A 16,842-nucleotide genomic window follows, 5' to 3' on the forward strand; every position below is an offset into this window, starting at 1 on the left:
AGTTGCTCCCAACCAAGTTACCTTTACCCTCATACTCCCCACCATCCTTCTCCTTGGTTGCTTAGCAGGCAGCCTCTTGGCAGGCTGCTGTTGAAGGTTTTGGCAGGCTCTGACAACTGCTGTAGACCGTATGCAGGGAGTGGTTAAATGCTGCTCATTATACCCAGCACGTTGCTTTGTAAAGTGCAACTGGAGATGCTCACCTAATCATTCACCTAAACGCTCACAGGGACTTACTTGCATCTTTTAGCAGGGCTTTTAATCACAACAAAAGGAAACACTAGGATACAGAGTGCTTCTGGTGCTCTCCTGAGAAAGCCACGGTCTGAATGCAGAAACTTTTTGCTCAGCCTTGAAGTCCAGGTAAGGAGAAGACAAAAACCTCTCAACTACTTCCTTTGCAGACCTAGGCATAGAATTAAAATAGCATGCCTCTTTGAACTGATCGTTCTTTGTCTGAATAGTTACTTTTTATTTACCCCCACTCAAACGAATGGGACACCTCCACTGCGGTGGTGGGCTGATTGGTGAGTGAAACCGGATTGCTAGTAGCTTTCCATGTTACCATGATGCTGATAGTGCAGTCAAACCTCCACGAAGAGAGATTTCTTTGTCGTAGAGTTGGTTTGCTTGCTTGTTTGCTTGTATGTTCATTGAGAAATTGCCACTGAATCTTTTAAGAAAGAAACTAGGACACTACTTAGCTTTTGAAATCACACCACCATGAAGTGAATCTACAGAGGATTTTTTTTTTGGCAGTCTATTTTTTTCATTGCTGTAGTTCTCCGTTAAGAACAGCAGAGATTAACATACAGCTAAAAGCTGATGCTACAAGAATTCTGCTGCCTGCAATGAAGAGACAGAGGCTTTCATTCACTTTCTGCCTTTGTGAATATGCATCTTGGCTCTTCTCCTTTCAATTCTCTTTCCAGCTGCATAGGATTTTGTCAAATTCAAAGTGTTTAAGCAGAAATTTTCCAGAGTAGATATCTGCCTCAGGATACCTTTAAAAAGCCTTGCAACAAATCTGTGTTCTAGCATTATATACAGGAGGCTTTGCAGGCTCTGCTCTTTTTTTCTCATCTCGAATGGACCTAGTGACCTTTCCTCTATGAAGTTCAGGTACTTTGTAGGCTTTGGGGAAAAAAAAAAGCATTTTTAAAATGAGGTTAAAAGCATTCCTCTTGCATACTCTCAGTGAAGCTTCTCCTGGACTGAGATTGCACAGGGGAGTAAACCACCTGTTTTAAATAATGAGGCAAGCGTGAGCAAGATTTTTTGGGGGGGAAAGTGTTGGGGAGAAGGAAGAAAGTGTGCCTTGATAAGGAGTGTGAAAACTGATGTGTGAGAGAAAGGAAAGGAAAATGTGTCAGTACAGTTTGGGAGATACTAAAATAGCTGGAGGAATTGAAGCGCAGAGCCTGGGACTAGCTGAGTACAGAGCTGAGAGCAAGAAGCAGTGAGGCTGCGTGGGAGGCTTGGAAGAAGGAGAGACAGATCTGATGAGCTGGGCTCGGAAGTGTGGTTGGTGTGGGGGGCTGTGAGGCTGACTGAGGAGACTAAGGGAGGAGCCTGGCAGTGGGAGCCTGCAAAGAGCTGGCTTGTACACGGGAACACTGAAGAGCAGAATCGGGGTGAGATCTGATGAGCGTTTGGGAAGCTGGAAAAGAAGATTTGCTGGGCAAAGTGACTGGGAATTATATGAGAGCGGCTTTTGGAGGTGAGAATTTGTGGGAGATTGGGTTAAAGTTTTGCCTGAGGAGTGGAAGCAGGAACTGGGGAAGAAGAGGTCACAACTTTGGGGGCAGGGGGAATGGGGAGGTTAGGGGGTGAGGAAAAAGCACTGGTACCCATGCATATACACGTCCAGCAGCAATGGTCCTCTGTGTGGGAAGCTTGCTGGGGAGTGGAGTGCAAGGAGGTGGAATTGGAGGTAGCCAGAGTGGAAGATTCTGGGCAGGCTGTGCTGATGGTGGGCACAGGATAAGCAGGGACAAGCTGTGGTAGGGACCATTCTCCTGCAGTGCCAGGAATGGCATCCCACATGCCTGAGCCTCACTTTTGTTGCTGTCAGCAGGTTAAGTCTGAGGAGCTTTGGTCTTGTAATTGTTGATGCTGGGTTTGTTCAGAAGATGGCAATGTGCTGTCACTATCAGTTATTGAATTAGCGTATCCTCTAGTCAAGGGAGAGCCAAAAGGTGTATCCTCCTTTAGTCAAGGGAGATAGAATCATAGAATCAGAATGGTCTGGTTTGGAAGGGACCACCAAAATTCATCCAGACCAACCCCCTCTGCAGTCAGCAGGGGTGTCCTCAACTAGATCAGGCTGCCCAGAGCCCTGTTGAGCCTCACTTTGACTCTCTCCAGGGATGGGGCCTCAACCTGGTTAAACGACTCACCACAGACAATTTTTGTGCATGCTGTTATGATGCCACATGGATAAATTTTTCAGTGGATTCTCAACAGCTGTTTTTTTAAACCCCAAGATATTCCACACAACTTGACCCACTCAGTTCACAGCATGGATGTGCTCTTGAGATGCTGTAGGTCTGTGTGGTCGGATCCTGCTATCTCAAGCTGATGATGTATTGTACGCAGTGAGTCAGGCAAGAGGTTTTCACATGAGAGCTTGGGTTATTTTTCTGCCACAATAATCCCACACGGTGTGGGGTGCCCACCTTTTCACAGGCTCTCACTGACTGTCCCTTTTTCTGGGTACTTGAGTGGGCTCTAGATTTTCAGGTCTTTTGAGCATTCATACCTGTAACTGAGTCAGCAAGACTATTTTGGACTTAAAGTGTACTGTAACATTAAATCATACACCAACTGAAACGTCAGCTCTTTAGTTTCAAGACCGTGCTGCCAAGTGGCAGCAGAAACTTCATCTTATCCTCTGTAGGATACTGCATGTGCCACAGTGTGATGCAAAAACATTTTTCATGAAAATGGACTTCAAATATAACATTTCTGCTGAACAGCTTGTCCTGCAAGGAGGCCGGGAAGGGAAGGACAAGTAGGCCTAGGCTGATGTAAGAGGAGAGAAGAGTACACGCACAAAGTTTGTCGGTAAGTGCCAGCATGTTTCAGGCAAAGAGACTGTTTCTTTAAAACACTGGTGCAAGGATTTGTGCAGGATTCCTGTCCAGGATTCCTCTTTGGAGGAGTATAATTAAGAAGGTTGGGAGGAGTGAGAGTAGAGGCATGGTTTTGGACAAAGTGGTGTCGGTTCCTGGAAATGAGGGTCAAAAGCTGGACTTAGATGAGAGAAGCTGTAGGAGATGGGAGCAAAAAGGACAATCATTTCATTTGGTGTGCACTGAAGTGTAAGTAAGAGAGATCATGGCAGAAGGGTACTAGCTGAAGGGAATACCAGAAAGATGTTACGAGGTAAACAGCAGCCAGGAGGTTGCCTGGGGACTGTGTGCTAAGCAACCGGGACTGTTGCAGGCAGACGCGGCTGTGTTATTTGGCGTGCAGTGGTAGGAATGAACGAACCAAGGTTACAAAGGAAGGCAAAAAGGAGGGCACAGGGGGAATCTAGGGTAGAGACAAGGTGGGTAGACCTGAATGGCAAGGACAACATGGATATTACAGACAGTAACTGAGAAAAGAAACATGGGAGGGAGCTGTAAGACACATGAAAACCCAGACAAAGAGAGGAATTCTGTGAGGCTCCATGTCTCATGAAACAAGCCTGGGAGGAGATCATTCACTGCCACTGTGGTAGGTGTGCATCATGTTCTATGCTTTTCTTCCATGCTCCCTTTTCTCCCTTTCTTTCTCCTTTCCAGGTATCTCAGGCTCACCTAAATCCTCTAGAAGTGGTGAAGGTTGCTCTCCTGTGATTGGTTTGGGAGTGGTTTGAGAGGCAGTTGATATGTGTGTGTGATTTTGAATTAAGTGTTTAGGTGAAAAGGTCCCACAGCTCATTACCAGGTAACCAAGCAGAGGAGCTCAGCTTTGTTCTCATATTAGCTGCCATGTCCTGAAAGCACTAACAGGGCACCAGCTGTCCCTGCCCATAGCCTAGGACCCCATGTCCTCCCCTGGGGCCATCAGTTCCCACCCCATCAATGGCACAGCAGGGCTGATGGTCTCTAGCTCCCCATGGCAGAGCTAAGCTCTGTCTGATTATCTGATTTCTTGGCTGCACCTGGCCACCATCTTAATCACCCTTCAGGGCTGGTCATGGATCCAGACTGCTGAGGCCTCTGCCACACTGAAGGAAAGCTCTGTCCCTCACTGCTGCCTGACAGTACCAATAAGAAGTGATCAAAAGCCCATGGCCTTTCTGGTGACAACTACAGGAGAGAAAACAGACAAGTTTGATCACATAGCAAGGGTTGGGTTCCAGGGTGTGAGTGACAGCAATGATTTATTCTCATTCCTCATTAAACCTGTGTGATAATTTTTAATACTCATTTCCTTGAATCTATTCTTCTCCATCTTTACTGAATTGCACTTTGTGTCTTTCCCACTCCTATTCTCAACCTTTGAAACATGGTTTGAGCAGGCTGCACAGCCTTTCTATTTCCCATGGCCCTGGCTCTGCCACTTCTCCTCAGGTTGCTGCTCTCTGCCTCTCTGGGTATTTTTCTGTCAGACCCCGCTGCCTTTTCCCATGTATTCTTTTCCCCTCCTCACTTTGTTTCTTTTTATCCCCAAACAGGCTCTTAGTTTCACTTGCTCTTTTGTGGGCTGGTTGGTAACAGTTTTAGCACACTGGCAGCCTAACTGTGTTGGCATCCCTGAAAAGAAGGATTTTAAGGAGTGATTTTAGGTAGAAAATGCAATAGCTCTGTAGGTGCTTCAGAAACTTCTTCTGAAAGTGGGGCAGCAGAGGAGAGAACAGAAGCTATTTGTTTGTTAGTGGTGGTTAAGGGTAGCAACATGATCAGAAAGTAAAGCTGAGCTTTTAGTACTACATGAAAAGAGATAGGTAAAGAAAAACCTTGGAAAGGAAGACAGGGAGATGAAAGAGAGAAGGAGAAGCTAAGGGAAAGGCATAAGAAGGTGGTGTAATGGGAATAACAAACAGTTTAATGATAGCAATGAGGAAAGCAGCGCTGCAGTTGCTGAGACCAGGAAGCAATATGATGGGGGCTGAGATGACCACTGCAGGGAAACAGTTGTAGTTTGTGTCTGTGTTGGAAACTGTAGCCACCTCACTGCTGCGAACTGCACTGTCCTGAAGGACGCCCCTGTCAGCCTCTTCCTCAGTAGTCTCCAGTTTAGCTCATATGTTGTCTCCCTGCTGAGCTTGTAGCTGTTCTCATGTAACGCCTTTTCAGCCACTGCTGATGCAAGTGAGATGATGCCAGACCCTGGCTCTTGTTAGCAAAGTGACCCAGATCAGAGGGTTCTTCTAGCCCTTAGCTATCTGCAGCCTGATGAATGAATCCACTAATGATTTTCCGCTTCAAGGTCAGGCCTTCCTGCTTAGCCTCCAGTTTCTGGGGGGTCTCCATCCCTCCTGTCCATCCACAGTGAGTTGTACAAAGACAGGATGCAGATTTGGGTGAGCAAAGGTGCAATTCACCCTGTTAGAACAGCACACTCAGAAGTGCATCTGGCTAGGCTTGTTTTTCCTGTTCATTTTTTATTCTGGCTGTCCCTGGGTGTTTCTACACATCATTCTCTCCTCACCTTCTGTGTACCCATGTGCATATCAGTTTGTATTTGCAGTTGTCTTTCTGAAGGGATTGACAGGGCTTAAGTAGAGAATGGGGCTCAGTGACTGAGAATGTTATCTACTTCCAGAGGTTTTCCCCTACTTTCCACTGAGCTGCCTTACTGCTACATTTTTTTTTGGCTTCTGGCTTCAAATGTATCAGGAACACAAACAATTATTGTTGTAATTTAATTCTTTTAATCCAGAAAGTCTCACTTAGCCCTAAGTAGGATCACCCCACATGCTCAGCTGTGACCAAGGCCTGTCTTGGCAAAAGAAAAAAATCAGCTTGAAACACACCCTGTCTGAGTTTATCAGCAGGAGTCTTTAAATCCTTATCAACCTACTTACTTAGTTTACTTGGAGCAAACAACATGCCAGTGTAACTGATATGAATGTGTTTCTGCCAACATGTGTGTGTGTGTGTATCTGTATGTACACACACCTAGAGTTCAGAAACAGCTGTATGTACACACACTGCTGTGTGGACACATGTTGCTCTGCTGGGTGCCCATAACATTATCCAACATGTCCAGCTATGAGATTTCTAGTTGTTTATAAAAGTACCAAAGTGCTGCTGTTTGGGGGTGGGTTTTTTTTTTTTTTTTCAGGCTGATTAGAATCATAGAATCATAGAATCAATAAGGTTGGAAAAGACCTCAAAGATCACCGAGTCCAACCTGTCACCCAAGACCTCATGACTAAACCATGGCACCAAGTGCCACATCCAATCCCCTCTTGAACACCTCCAGGGACAGCAACTCCACCACCTCCCTGGGCAGCACATTCCAATGGCTAATTATTGAAAATACCACTTTAAAAACTGCAGGCTTTTCAATTGCAATGGCTCAGCAGTTCCTGGAGAAGGACTGGGGAGTGCTACATTATGAATTACTGCTTTAGCAATTCAAGGACAGAATGATGTACTAGTGATACCTGTTTGAGGCAATGCCATCTGCTGCTTCTGTGCCTGCGCTAGGGAAAAAACCTGCACGGCAGGAGGGAGAACTTCAATCAGTGTGATGTGCTAGGTCATGGACTCACATGACTTTATCATGCAACCGAGCACCCTATGAAGTCTCCTCCTGAACACCTCCAATGATGGGGACTCCACCACCTCCTCAGGCAGCACATTCCAATGGCCAATCACTCTCTCTGTGTAGAACTTCTTCCTCCAGTCTAAACCTCCCCTGACACAGCTTGAGACTGTGTCCTCTTGTTCTGGTGCTGGTTGCCTGGGAGAAGAGACCAACATCTGCCTGTCTACAACCTCCCTTCAGGTAGTTGTAGAGAGCAATAAGGTCACCCCTGAGTCTCCTCTTCTCCAGGCTAAGCAACCCCAGCTGCTTCAGCATCTCCTCATAGGGCTGTGTTCCAAACCCCTCACCAACTTTGTTGCCCTTCTCTGGACATATTCCAGCAAGTCAACTTCCCTCCTAAGCTGAGGGGCCCAGAACTGGACACAGGACTCAAGGTGTGGCCTAACCAGTGCAGTGTACAGGGGCAGAATGACCTCCCTGCTCCTGCTGGCCACACTGTTCCTGATCCAGGCCAGGATGCCATTGGCCCTCCTGGCTGGCTGGGCACACTGCAGGCTCATGCTCAGCCTACCATCAACCAGCACCCCCAGGTCCCTCTGCCTGGCAGCTCTCCAGCCACTCTGACCCCAGCCTGTAGCTCTGCATGGGGTTGCTGTGGCCAATGTGCAGAACCCGGCACTTGGATGTGTTCAATCTCATGCCCTTGGACTCTGCCCATCTGTCCAGCCTGTCGAGGTCCCTCTGCAAACCCTCTCTACCCTCCAGCAGATCAACACCTGCCCAACTCCTGCCTGTCATGAAGACATCTTTAGACTGTCTAAATATTTCCTAATTGAAAGAGTACTAAGGACTCTCTATCAGACCTTCTTTTGGTCAGGAGAAAAGGAGCTCATTAGGAAACCAAAGCTGGGGGTTGGATAAGTGTGAGTGGTTGTGGTGTAGCTACATATGGTACAAACCGTGAAAGTCCAGACAGCTAACAGATGTCTGAGATGGTTGCAGAAGGTCTCATATCACAAAATGGAAAGCAAGTATGAGACAAATGAAGCAAGGGAAATCAATTTAACAGGAGAAAAAAAAAGTATCTGATAACTCAGGCATATGACAATTTGGTGAGAACCCTGGAAAAGTAGTCTCATTGTTGAGGCTGAGAACTCTTCTGGGACAAATAGTATCATAGTATCAGTCAGAGCTGGAAGGGACCACAAGGATCATCTAGTTCCAATCCCTCTGCCATGGGCAGGGACACCCCACACTACATCAGGCTGGCCAGAGCCTCATCCAGCCTGGGCTTAAACACCTCCAGGGACAGGGCCTCAACCACCTCCCTGGACAACCCATTCCAGGGCTTCACCACTCTCATGGGGAAGAACTTCCTCCTTACCTTCAGCCTGAATCTCCCCACCTCCAGCTTCATTCCATTCCCCCTAGTCCTATCACTCCCTGAGATCCTGAGCAGTCCCTCCCCAGCCTTCTTGTAGGCCCCCTTCAGATACTGGAAGGCCACCATGAGGTCACCTTGGAGCCTTCTCTTCTCCAGACAGAACAGCCCCAACTCCTTCAGTCTGTCCTCACAGCAGAGGTGCTCCAGCCCTCTGATCATCCTCGTGGCCCTTCTCCGGACACCTTCCAGCACCTCCAGATCCCTCTTGTAACAGGGGCTCCAGAACTGGAGGCAGTACTCCAGGTGGGGTCTCCCCAGAGCTGAGCAGAGGGGGAGAATCACCTCCCTTGACCTGCTGGCCACACTTCTCTTGCTGCAGCCCAGGATCTGATTGGCTTTCTGGGCTGCAAGTGCACACTGAGAGCTCCTGTTGAGCTTCTCCTCCACCAGCACCCCCAAGTCTCTCTCCTCTGGGCTGCTTTCCAGCCAGCCACTGCCCAGCCTGGATTTGTGCCTGGGATTGCCTCAACCCAGATGCAGGACCCTGCTCTTGGTCTTGTTGAACCTGACATAGAGGGGGTGTGCAAGTAGGTCGCCAGGCAATCCTCCACACCCAGGGTAGCCCATAGAAAAGGGGGATGTTGAAACTAATAAAAAGCAGAAAATTGTCATAAATTTCTTGAAAGAAACAGAAGGATGGAAATAACATTTTATCATCACTAAACTTGAGAAGGAAGACATGAGCAATGCGATGCCACCCTTTTTGGTTTGGTTATGAGGAGCCTGTATATCATGAAGAGGAGACTTCTAACAATGGATTAGTAGAGGGAGACAGTAGAATTATCAGTAGGGCAAAGAAGGTTGGAGGTCAATAAACGGTTCCCATTTTATTTATTTATTGATTGGCTTCAAGCCTTTTCCCATCTCACATGCATGTGAGATGATGGGCATTGCTTGGGTGATGGTTGATGGTAGGCTGAACATGAGCCAGCAGTGTGCCCAGGTGGCCAAGAAGGCCAATGGCATCCTAGCCTGTATCGAGAATAATGTGGCCAGCAGGAGCAGGGAGGTCATTCTGCCCCTGTACACTGCACTGGAAGGCCACACCTTGAGTACTGTGTCCAGTTCTGGGCCCCTCAGTTTAGGAAGGATGTTGACTTGCTGGAACGAGTCCAGAGAAGGGCAACAAAGTTGGTGAGGTTTTTGGAACACAGCCCTGTGAGGAGAGGCTGAGGGAGCTGGGGTTGCTTAGCCTGGAGAAGAGGAGACTCAGGGCAGACCTTATTGCTCTCTACAGCTACCCGAAGGGAGGTTGTAGACAGGCAGATGTTGGTCTCTTCTCCCAGGCAACCAGCACCAGAACAAGAGGACACAGTCTCAAGCTGTGACAGGGGAGGTTTAGGCTGGATGTTAGGAAGAGAGCGTGATTGCCCATTGGAATGTACTGCCCAGGGAGGTGGTGGAGTCACCATCCCTGGAGGTGTTCAAGAGGGGATTGGATGTGGCACTTGGTGCTATGGTCTAGTCATGAGGTCTGTGGTGACAGGTTGGACTTGATGATCTTTGAGGTCTCTTCCAACCTTGGTGATACTGTGATACTGTGATGTTAGTTCCAAAGTGACATTTATATCTCCAACTCCTTGCTGTGTTACTTCTCAGTAGAACACCTTTCTGCCCTCTTTGTGAGCCCTGTGGTATTGTCTTTCCACTTTGCTTGTGGGATCCCATTCTGTTGTCATGTGATTAGAGAAGACCTAGACTATTATGGAGCTGTGTTAATAGACTCACCACACCTTGACTGAGGAATGCCTTGTAGTTACCCAGTCACCTTAAATCACACTTAATTCTAGGTAGGATGAGGTGAAATGCAAATAGAAGTGTTATTTCATTCCATCTAAAATAGGCAGTACAATTAAAAGTATCTGGAAAACACTTAAGAATCAGAAGAACAAGTTCATCTGACCTGCTGACACTGAATGTATCACAGAAGTGGTTTTCATTTTGGATTTTTTTCCCTTCCCTTTTCCATTTCCAGGTGGCTTATCCCTCTCCTGAAAAAATGGCTCTCAGAGTTTTCTTTCCTGCTATTCCTCAGGTTGCTCTTAGGTGATCTTCATCGCTGGAGACTGCATTACACAGAACTCTGTACTGGGGTCTCCTGCTAGAAGAAGCCTTCAGACTTCACCTTCAGGTACCTTCTCCAAATCTTCATGTTGACCTCACTTGTTAATGGATGTCTGTAATTCTTACTGCCTGTCTGCACTTTAAGGGGTCCAGACAGATTTCAGCCATCACCTTGTAGCTTGTTCTATCCCTCCTCTTCTGAACTAGAATATAGATTCTTTTGCTTCCACAAACATGCAAATGTCTTAGGAGTTGTCTCCTCCATTTGACTAGCTTATAAACATCTTTTTTCCCCCTCAAGGAGGCAAGTTTCTTCCATGTCCTTCTGATGACTCAGTAACATGTTTCAACATGAAATGTGTTTTATGGCAGATCTTACATTCTGTGCCAGTGATTTAATATGCTACAAGTATCTAAATAGGGTAAAGTAATGAAGGTAGTTTTCTGATTCCCGAGGCAGATATGATAACAACAACTACCCTGAGGTGACAGCATTTAAGGTAAATGAAGCCCAACCTCTTTCTCCTAAACCTCTCCTCACAGAAAATCTCTGTAGGGAATTATTTAGTGTCAGATTAATTTTAATTGCTACATGAGGTGAAATTGTGTCCTCAAAACCCTTCTGAAGAAGGATATAAAGGAATCACTCAGTCCTGGACCTCATGACATCAAGTAACAATGTGCCTTGACTTTAGTTGGCCTTAAAAACAGTTATCAGCGCATTAGAATTCAGTAGATTGCACAGTGAAGGGAGGAGGGCAGTGAGGAAAGGTTAAAGGCTGAAGATCAACACATGGTCTTAAGCAACCCTTTTGGCTAAATGCCATTGAGTGTAAAACTGCTGCATTCATTTGAATGAGTGTTGTAATAATCAATTGTAAACACAGGTAAACTGTTAATAGATGTGACTGGAGAATTGTTCATAATGGTGCTTACAGGTCTGATGGTGAGCAGACATCCCAAAGTTGAAGCTGTATCCTCAAGAAATTCAGGCAGTGATGCTTTTATTCCCACCAGGTTCAGGATGAAAACCAGGAAAGCAGAAAAGGTGGAGAGTGTTGCTTGTCTTTTTTGATGGTGCAGAGTTTATGGGGCACAAATGAGCACAATGTGGGCCATTAGTTTTAGGTGAGCAGTTAATTTTGCTTCTTCCTATAAAAAGTGATTAAAAGATTTCTAATGGGAGCAACAGTAAGATTACACTGAGGCCTTTGAGAGCTCTCTCTTCAGGAAGTGTTAGGGGACAGAATGAGTGAGCACAGGAGACAGAATATATTGAGAGTTGGACTGCATTGGCCTTCTATTATCTGTGCACATGGAACATTTCCTTTCCTTCTCTGATGGTTCCTCTGCTGCTTCTACATGCTTCCAGCCATAGTGAAACACCTGGGTCTCCTGTGCTGCAGCAGCAACAGCAGCAAACATGTGTACACTGCAGTGAGAATGGTTCATAGTTAGGATCCTCTGCTGGGATGTTGAAGACTCTCCCCTGCCATGAATACTGATTTATTTGTACACAGGAGAAAGCTTCAGGGCAAGAGATGGGAAGAGATGCATCACAGGTTTGTGGATAGGCCTGTCAGAGCTCACAGAAAACTTCATGCTCCTAGACTCCAGCAAGTAAAATAAGTTTTAAAAGATACACCTTCCTAGCCTAGATGAGGCTAGTGTTACACAAAGTGAAGAGACAGAGTTGGCTTGGCAGGAACATCACCTCTAAATGAGAAGGGAGGAGTGTTTGTTTGCTCGTACACAGTTCATTGTCCTGAGAAAGGGAGGGAGTTTGTAACACTTTGAAAAGATCACATTGTTTGTCTGTTTGCTTTAACAGTATGATTCTGGTGAGTCTTCCTCATAGGAGAATTTTTGCTTATTAACAAAGCCTGTTTTTCTAGGGCTTGAAAGGCTTTTCTGTTATTGTAAATTCTGTCAGATAATACCACATTGCCTTTGTTACATTAGTCATGCAGAAACTAACTTGAATTATCTTTCCTTGTTGACAGAAAGGCAGATATCCACTTTAGACATCACATCATCCTCCTTCCTGTGAAAATAATATGAACCAGAAGGTGTTAGTTTTCCTCCTCCCAAATTTTCTTTTTGGGATACTTCTATTTGGGTTTTTCTGTAAGAGGCAAAAAAACCTAACAGGTGAGTAAAGAATTGACCATCAGAAAGAATAGAATAGAATAGAATAGGATAGGATAGGGTAGGATAGGATAGGATAGGATAGGATAGGATAGGATAGAATAGAATTAACCAGGTTGGAAGAGACCTTCGAGATCATTGAGTCCACCCTATCACCCAACACCATCTAATCACCTAAACCATGGCACCAAGCACCCCATCCAGTCTCTTCCTAAACACCTCCAATGATGGTGACTCCACCACCTCCCTGGGCAGCACATTCCAATGGCCAATCACTCTCTCTATGAAGAATTTCTTCCTAACATCCAGCCTAAACCTCCCCTGTCACAGCTTGAGACTGTGTCCTCCTGTTCTGGTGCTGGCTGCCTGGAAGAAGAGACCAATATCTGCCTGTCTACAACCTCCTTTCAGGTAGTTGTCGATGGCAATAAGGTCTGCCCTGAATCTCCTCTTCTCCAGGCTAAGCAACCCCAGCTCCCTCAGCCTCTCCTCATAGGGCTTGTGTTCCAACCCCCTTCCCAGCTTTGTTGCCCTTCTCTGGACATGTTCCAGCGACTCAACATCTTTCCTAACTGAGGGGCCCAGAACTGGACACAGGACTCAAGGTGTGGCCTAACCAGTGCAGTGTACAGGGGCAGAATGACCTCCCTGCTCCTGCTGGCCACACTGTTCCTGATGCAGGCCAGGATGCCATCGACCTTCTTGGTTACCTGGGCACACTGCAGGCTCATGTTCAGCCTACCATCAACCTGTACCCCCAGGTCCCTCTCTGCCTGGCCACTCTCCAGCCACTCTGACCCCAGCCTGTAGCACTGCATGGGGTTGCTGTGGCCAATGTGCAGAACCCGGCACTTGGATGTGTTCAATCTCATGCCCTTGGACTCTGCCCATCTGTCCATCCTGTCAAGGTCCCTCTGCAGAGCTCTTCTACCCTCCAGCAGATCAACTCCTGCCCCCAGCTTGGTGTCATCACCAAACTTACTGATGATGGACTCAATGCCTTCATCCAGATCATCAATAAAGATATTAAAGAACATGGGGCCCAGCACTGATCCTTGGGAACACCACTAGTGCCTGGCTGCCAGACTGAATGTTTTCTAGATACAGGAACATCTTTCCCAGATGTGTTAGAAAGCAACAGGGGAGCTTAAGAGATAGAGAATACTATGAAAATACCCAAGGTCCTGTCACAGTGATATCTACCTTATCAATGCAAGAGCAATTAGAAGTATTGGGACATTTCTCTTGCTTAGAGTAATATTGCTAACATATTGAAAGCTTTAATTTCAACAAACTTTTCACTAACCAGGGTAATTTGTTGCATGTTTGCCATAGTGGAGGCTGGTGACAGTGAGAAGAAGAAAAGGAGAGATACTTTAGTGTCTTCATCAGTAAGCAATGAGATGCTATGATTGTCCAAGTGCCGGGTTCTGCACATTGGCCACAGCAACCCCATGCAGTGCTACAGGCTGGGGTCAGAGTGGCTGGAGAGCTGCCAGGCAGAGAGGGACCTGAGAGTGCTGGTTGATGGTAGCCTGAACATGAGCCTGCAGTGTGTCCAGGTGGCCAAGAGGGCCAATGGCATCCTGGCCTGCATCAGGAACAGTGTGGCCAGCAGGAGCAGGGAGGTCATTCTGCCCCTGTACACTGCACTGGTTAGGCCACACCTTGAGTCCTGTGTCCAGTTCTGGGCCCCTCAGTTTAGGAAGGATGTTGAGTTGCTGGAATGTGTCCAGAGAAGTGCAACAAAGTTGGTGAGGGGTTTGGAACACAGCCCTATGAGGAGAGGCTGAGGGAGCTGGGGTTGCTTAGCCTGGAGAAGAGGAGATTCAGGGGTGACCTTATTGCTCTCTACAACTACCTGAAGGGAGGTTGTAGACAGGCAGATGTTGGTCTCTTCTCCCATGCAACCAGCACTAGAACAAGACACAGTCTCAGGTGCGCCAGGGGAGGTTTAGACTGGAGGTTAGGAAGAAGTTCTACACAGAGGGAGTGATTGCCCATTGGAATGGGCTGCCCGAGGAGGTGGTGGAGTCCCCATCATTGGAGGTGTTCAGGAGGAGACTTCATAGTGTGCTTGGTTGCATGGTTTAGTTGATTAGGTGGTGTTGGATTGGTTTATAGGTTGGACGCGGTGATCTTGAAGGTCTCTTCCAACCTCGTCTATTCTATTCTATTCTATTCTATTCTATTCTATTCTATTCTATTCTACTCTACTCTACTCTATTCTATTCTACTCTATTCTACCCTACCCTACTCTACTCTATTCTATTTATTCTACTCTATTCTACTCTACCCTACCCTACCCTACCCTACCCTACCCTACCCTACCCTACCCTACTCTATTCTACTCTACCCTACTCTACTCTACTCTACTCTACTCTACTCTACTCTACTCTATTCTATTCTATTCACAGCTGCTTCTCTAAGTCTCTGTCACACCAATGGTTTGCATTTCTTTCTGGGCTGCAGGTGCTTTCCCTGATCCCACTGAAGACTGGCTGTCAATTCAGAATGATCGCAAGAGCACACTGGCTTCTGTTTGCCAGAAGAACAAACTTCTCAAATTAAGAAGCAAACTGGATTCTCATGTGGCTAACCAGCTCTTTGTGGAGCCCAAACATAAGTTTATCTACTGTGAGGTACCCAAAGTAGGCTGCTCCAACTGGAAGAGAATTATTTTTATTCTCCAGTCGGACTTCGGTGCGGAAGCTTCTGAAATTGAGCACGACCACATCCACCAAACCTCACTGATCAAAAAGTTGGCATCTTACTCTCCTGCCACACAAAAGGAGTTTCTGGGCAATTACACCAAAGTGATGTTCACCAGACACCCCTTTGAGCGGCTGGTTTCAGCTTACAGGGACAAGCTCCTGCACTCTGAGCCTTACTACAGTGTTACTGTTGCTAACCAGATTAAGGCGATGTTCAGGAAAACCAATAAGTCTTCTGAAAAAGTGAGTTTCCAGGAATTTGTCAGCTTCATTCTAGCAAAACCACCAAACAGTCTTGACATTCACTGGAAACCAATGTTTCTGCTCTGTGATCCTTGCAACATTCACTATGATATTCTGGGTAAGTATGAAACTCTTGGGTTAGATTCTGAGCATGTGCTGAGGGTCATTGGAGCACCAGAGAGCCTGCACTACCCCAGCTTGAAGAGGTATGGGTCAGAGAAACGGACTAATGGTGATATCACTTTGGAGTATCTCAGACAGTTGAACTCAGAACAAATTGAGAAGATAAAAAGATTGTACCAAATGGATTTTCTCTTGTTCAACTACACCATGAATTACGAAGACTATTTTTCCCTGAATGGCTAACGTAGGTTAAACCAAGAACAGTTTCCTTTGTACAAATTAAGCTGAACTTGTCCTGCAGGTGCTTGATAAGAGGGCTGGTGACTGACTGCTGCTGAGATCTCACTGATGTTCAGAGACATGATTTATCATCCTTAAACACTTATCACATCCCTGCCATGATTTGTTCCACTGTACGGTACTTTACCTAGACGAAATTATTATCTCCCTGCTGACCATTAATGGCATGTGTTTGTTTCATGAAGACTCTACAAATGATAGATTTTGGTCTGTTGGTGAGAGACAGGGGAAGGATGAAGAATGTTGTTTTCCACAATCAGTGTTTTAAGAACATTATTTTAAAAGTATGAATTATTTCAATAATTGGAAAAACACACACAAACCCCAATAATCTTCTGCAGAGTAAAACCATCCTTTTTCTGCCAAAGCCTCAATCATGAACCCTGTAGGAAAGGAGAAAATAGCTTTGGATACTTAAAGCTGCACCACACAGAACTTAGTGCCTGGTTATATTCACTTCTAGCACCGCTGTCATTGCAGCCCACTGGCCTTAAATCTCAGTCAGTACAGCTGGAAGCAGTCCAGTTAGGATTCCCCTGGTATTGCTTCAGAATCTTCACATGAGCTGCTCTAGTCTTCATGGTGACTTTCCAAACCCTTATCTTGGCTCATAAAGAATAGGATAGAATAAACCAGGTTGGAAGAGACCTTCGAGATGATTGAGTCCAACCTATCATCCAACACCATATAATCAACTAACCCATGGCACCAAGCACCCCATCAAGTCTCTTCCTAAACACCTCCAGTGATGGCGACTCCACCACCTCTCTGGGCAGCCCATTCCAATGGCCAATCACTCTCTCTATGAAGAATTTCTTCCTAACATCCAGCCTAAACCTCCCCTGGCACAGCTTGAGGCTGTGTCCTCTTGTTCTGGTGCTGCTTGCCTGGGAGAAGAGACCAACCCCCACCTGGCTACAACCTTCCTTCAGGTAGTTTTAGAGAGCAATAAAGTCTCCCCTGAGCCTCCTCTTCTCCAGGCTAAGCAACCCCAGCTCCCTCAGCCTCTCCTCATAGGGCTGTGCTCCAAACCCCTCCCCAGCTTTGTGAGCATTATGGTCTGATTTAAGAGGGAAGGTCTGAAGAATGTAAATT

General features: G+C 46.3%; 1 protein-coding gene across 5 annotated transcripts; it reads left to right on the plus strand.

The window, feature by feature from the left end:
- Positions 1 to 273: 273 nt before the first annotated feature.
- On the plus strand, positions 274 to 15,739 carry LOC104309445 (carbohydrate sulfotransferase 8). Of its 5 annotated transcripts, XM_054162175.1 has the most exons (5): positions 1,448 to 1,720; positions 2,979 to 3,066; positions 10,191 to 10,286; positions 12,223 to 12,370; positions 14,840 to 15,739. In XM_054162175.1, exons 4-5 carry the CDS (start codon positions 12,277 to 12,279, stop codon positions 15,688 to 15,690), a joined length of 945 nt encoding a protein of 314 aa, XP_054018150.1. In that variant the 5' UTR covers positions 1,448 to 1,720; positions 2,979 to 3,066; positions 10,191 to 10,286; positions 12,223 to 12,276; the 3' UTR covers positions 15,691 to 15,739. The 5 variants fall into 5 exon arrangements, with proteins under 5 accessions (XP_054018154.1, XP_054018150.1, XP_054018151.1 ...); XM_054162179.1 differs by lacking the exons at positions 1,448 to 1,720; positions 2,979 to 3,066 and adding an exon at positions 274 to 363; XM_054162176.1 differs by lacking the exon at positions 2,979 to 3,066.
- Positions 15,740 to 16,842: the final 1,103 nt, after the last annotated feature.

This window comes from Dryobates pubescens, chromosome 5, assembly GCF_014839835.1.
Source record: "Dryobates pubescens isolate bDryPub1 chromosome 5, bDryPub1.pri, whole genome shotgun sequence".
Lineage (NCBI taxonomy): Eukaryota > Metazoa > Chordata > Aves > Piciformes > Picidae > Dryobates > Dryobates pubescens.

What these genes read in the sequence shown, in the direction of transcription:
- LOC104309445 (XM_054162179.1), top strand. Translation starts at nt 12,277, where the DNA reads ATGAACCAGAAGGTGTTAGTTTTCCTCCTCCCAAATTTTCTTTTTGGG. An exon ending in GAGGCAAAAAAACCTAACAG is followed by an intron (nt 12,371 to 14,839) that starts GTGAGTAAAGAA and finishes TCTGGGCTGCAG; the next exon opens with GTGCTTTCCCTGATCCCACT.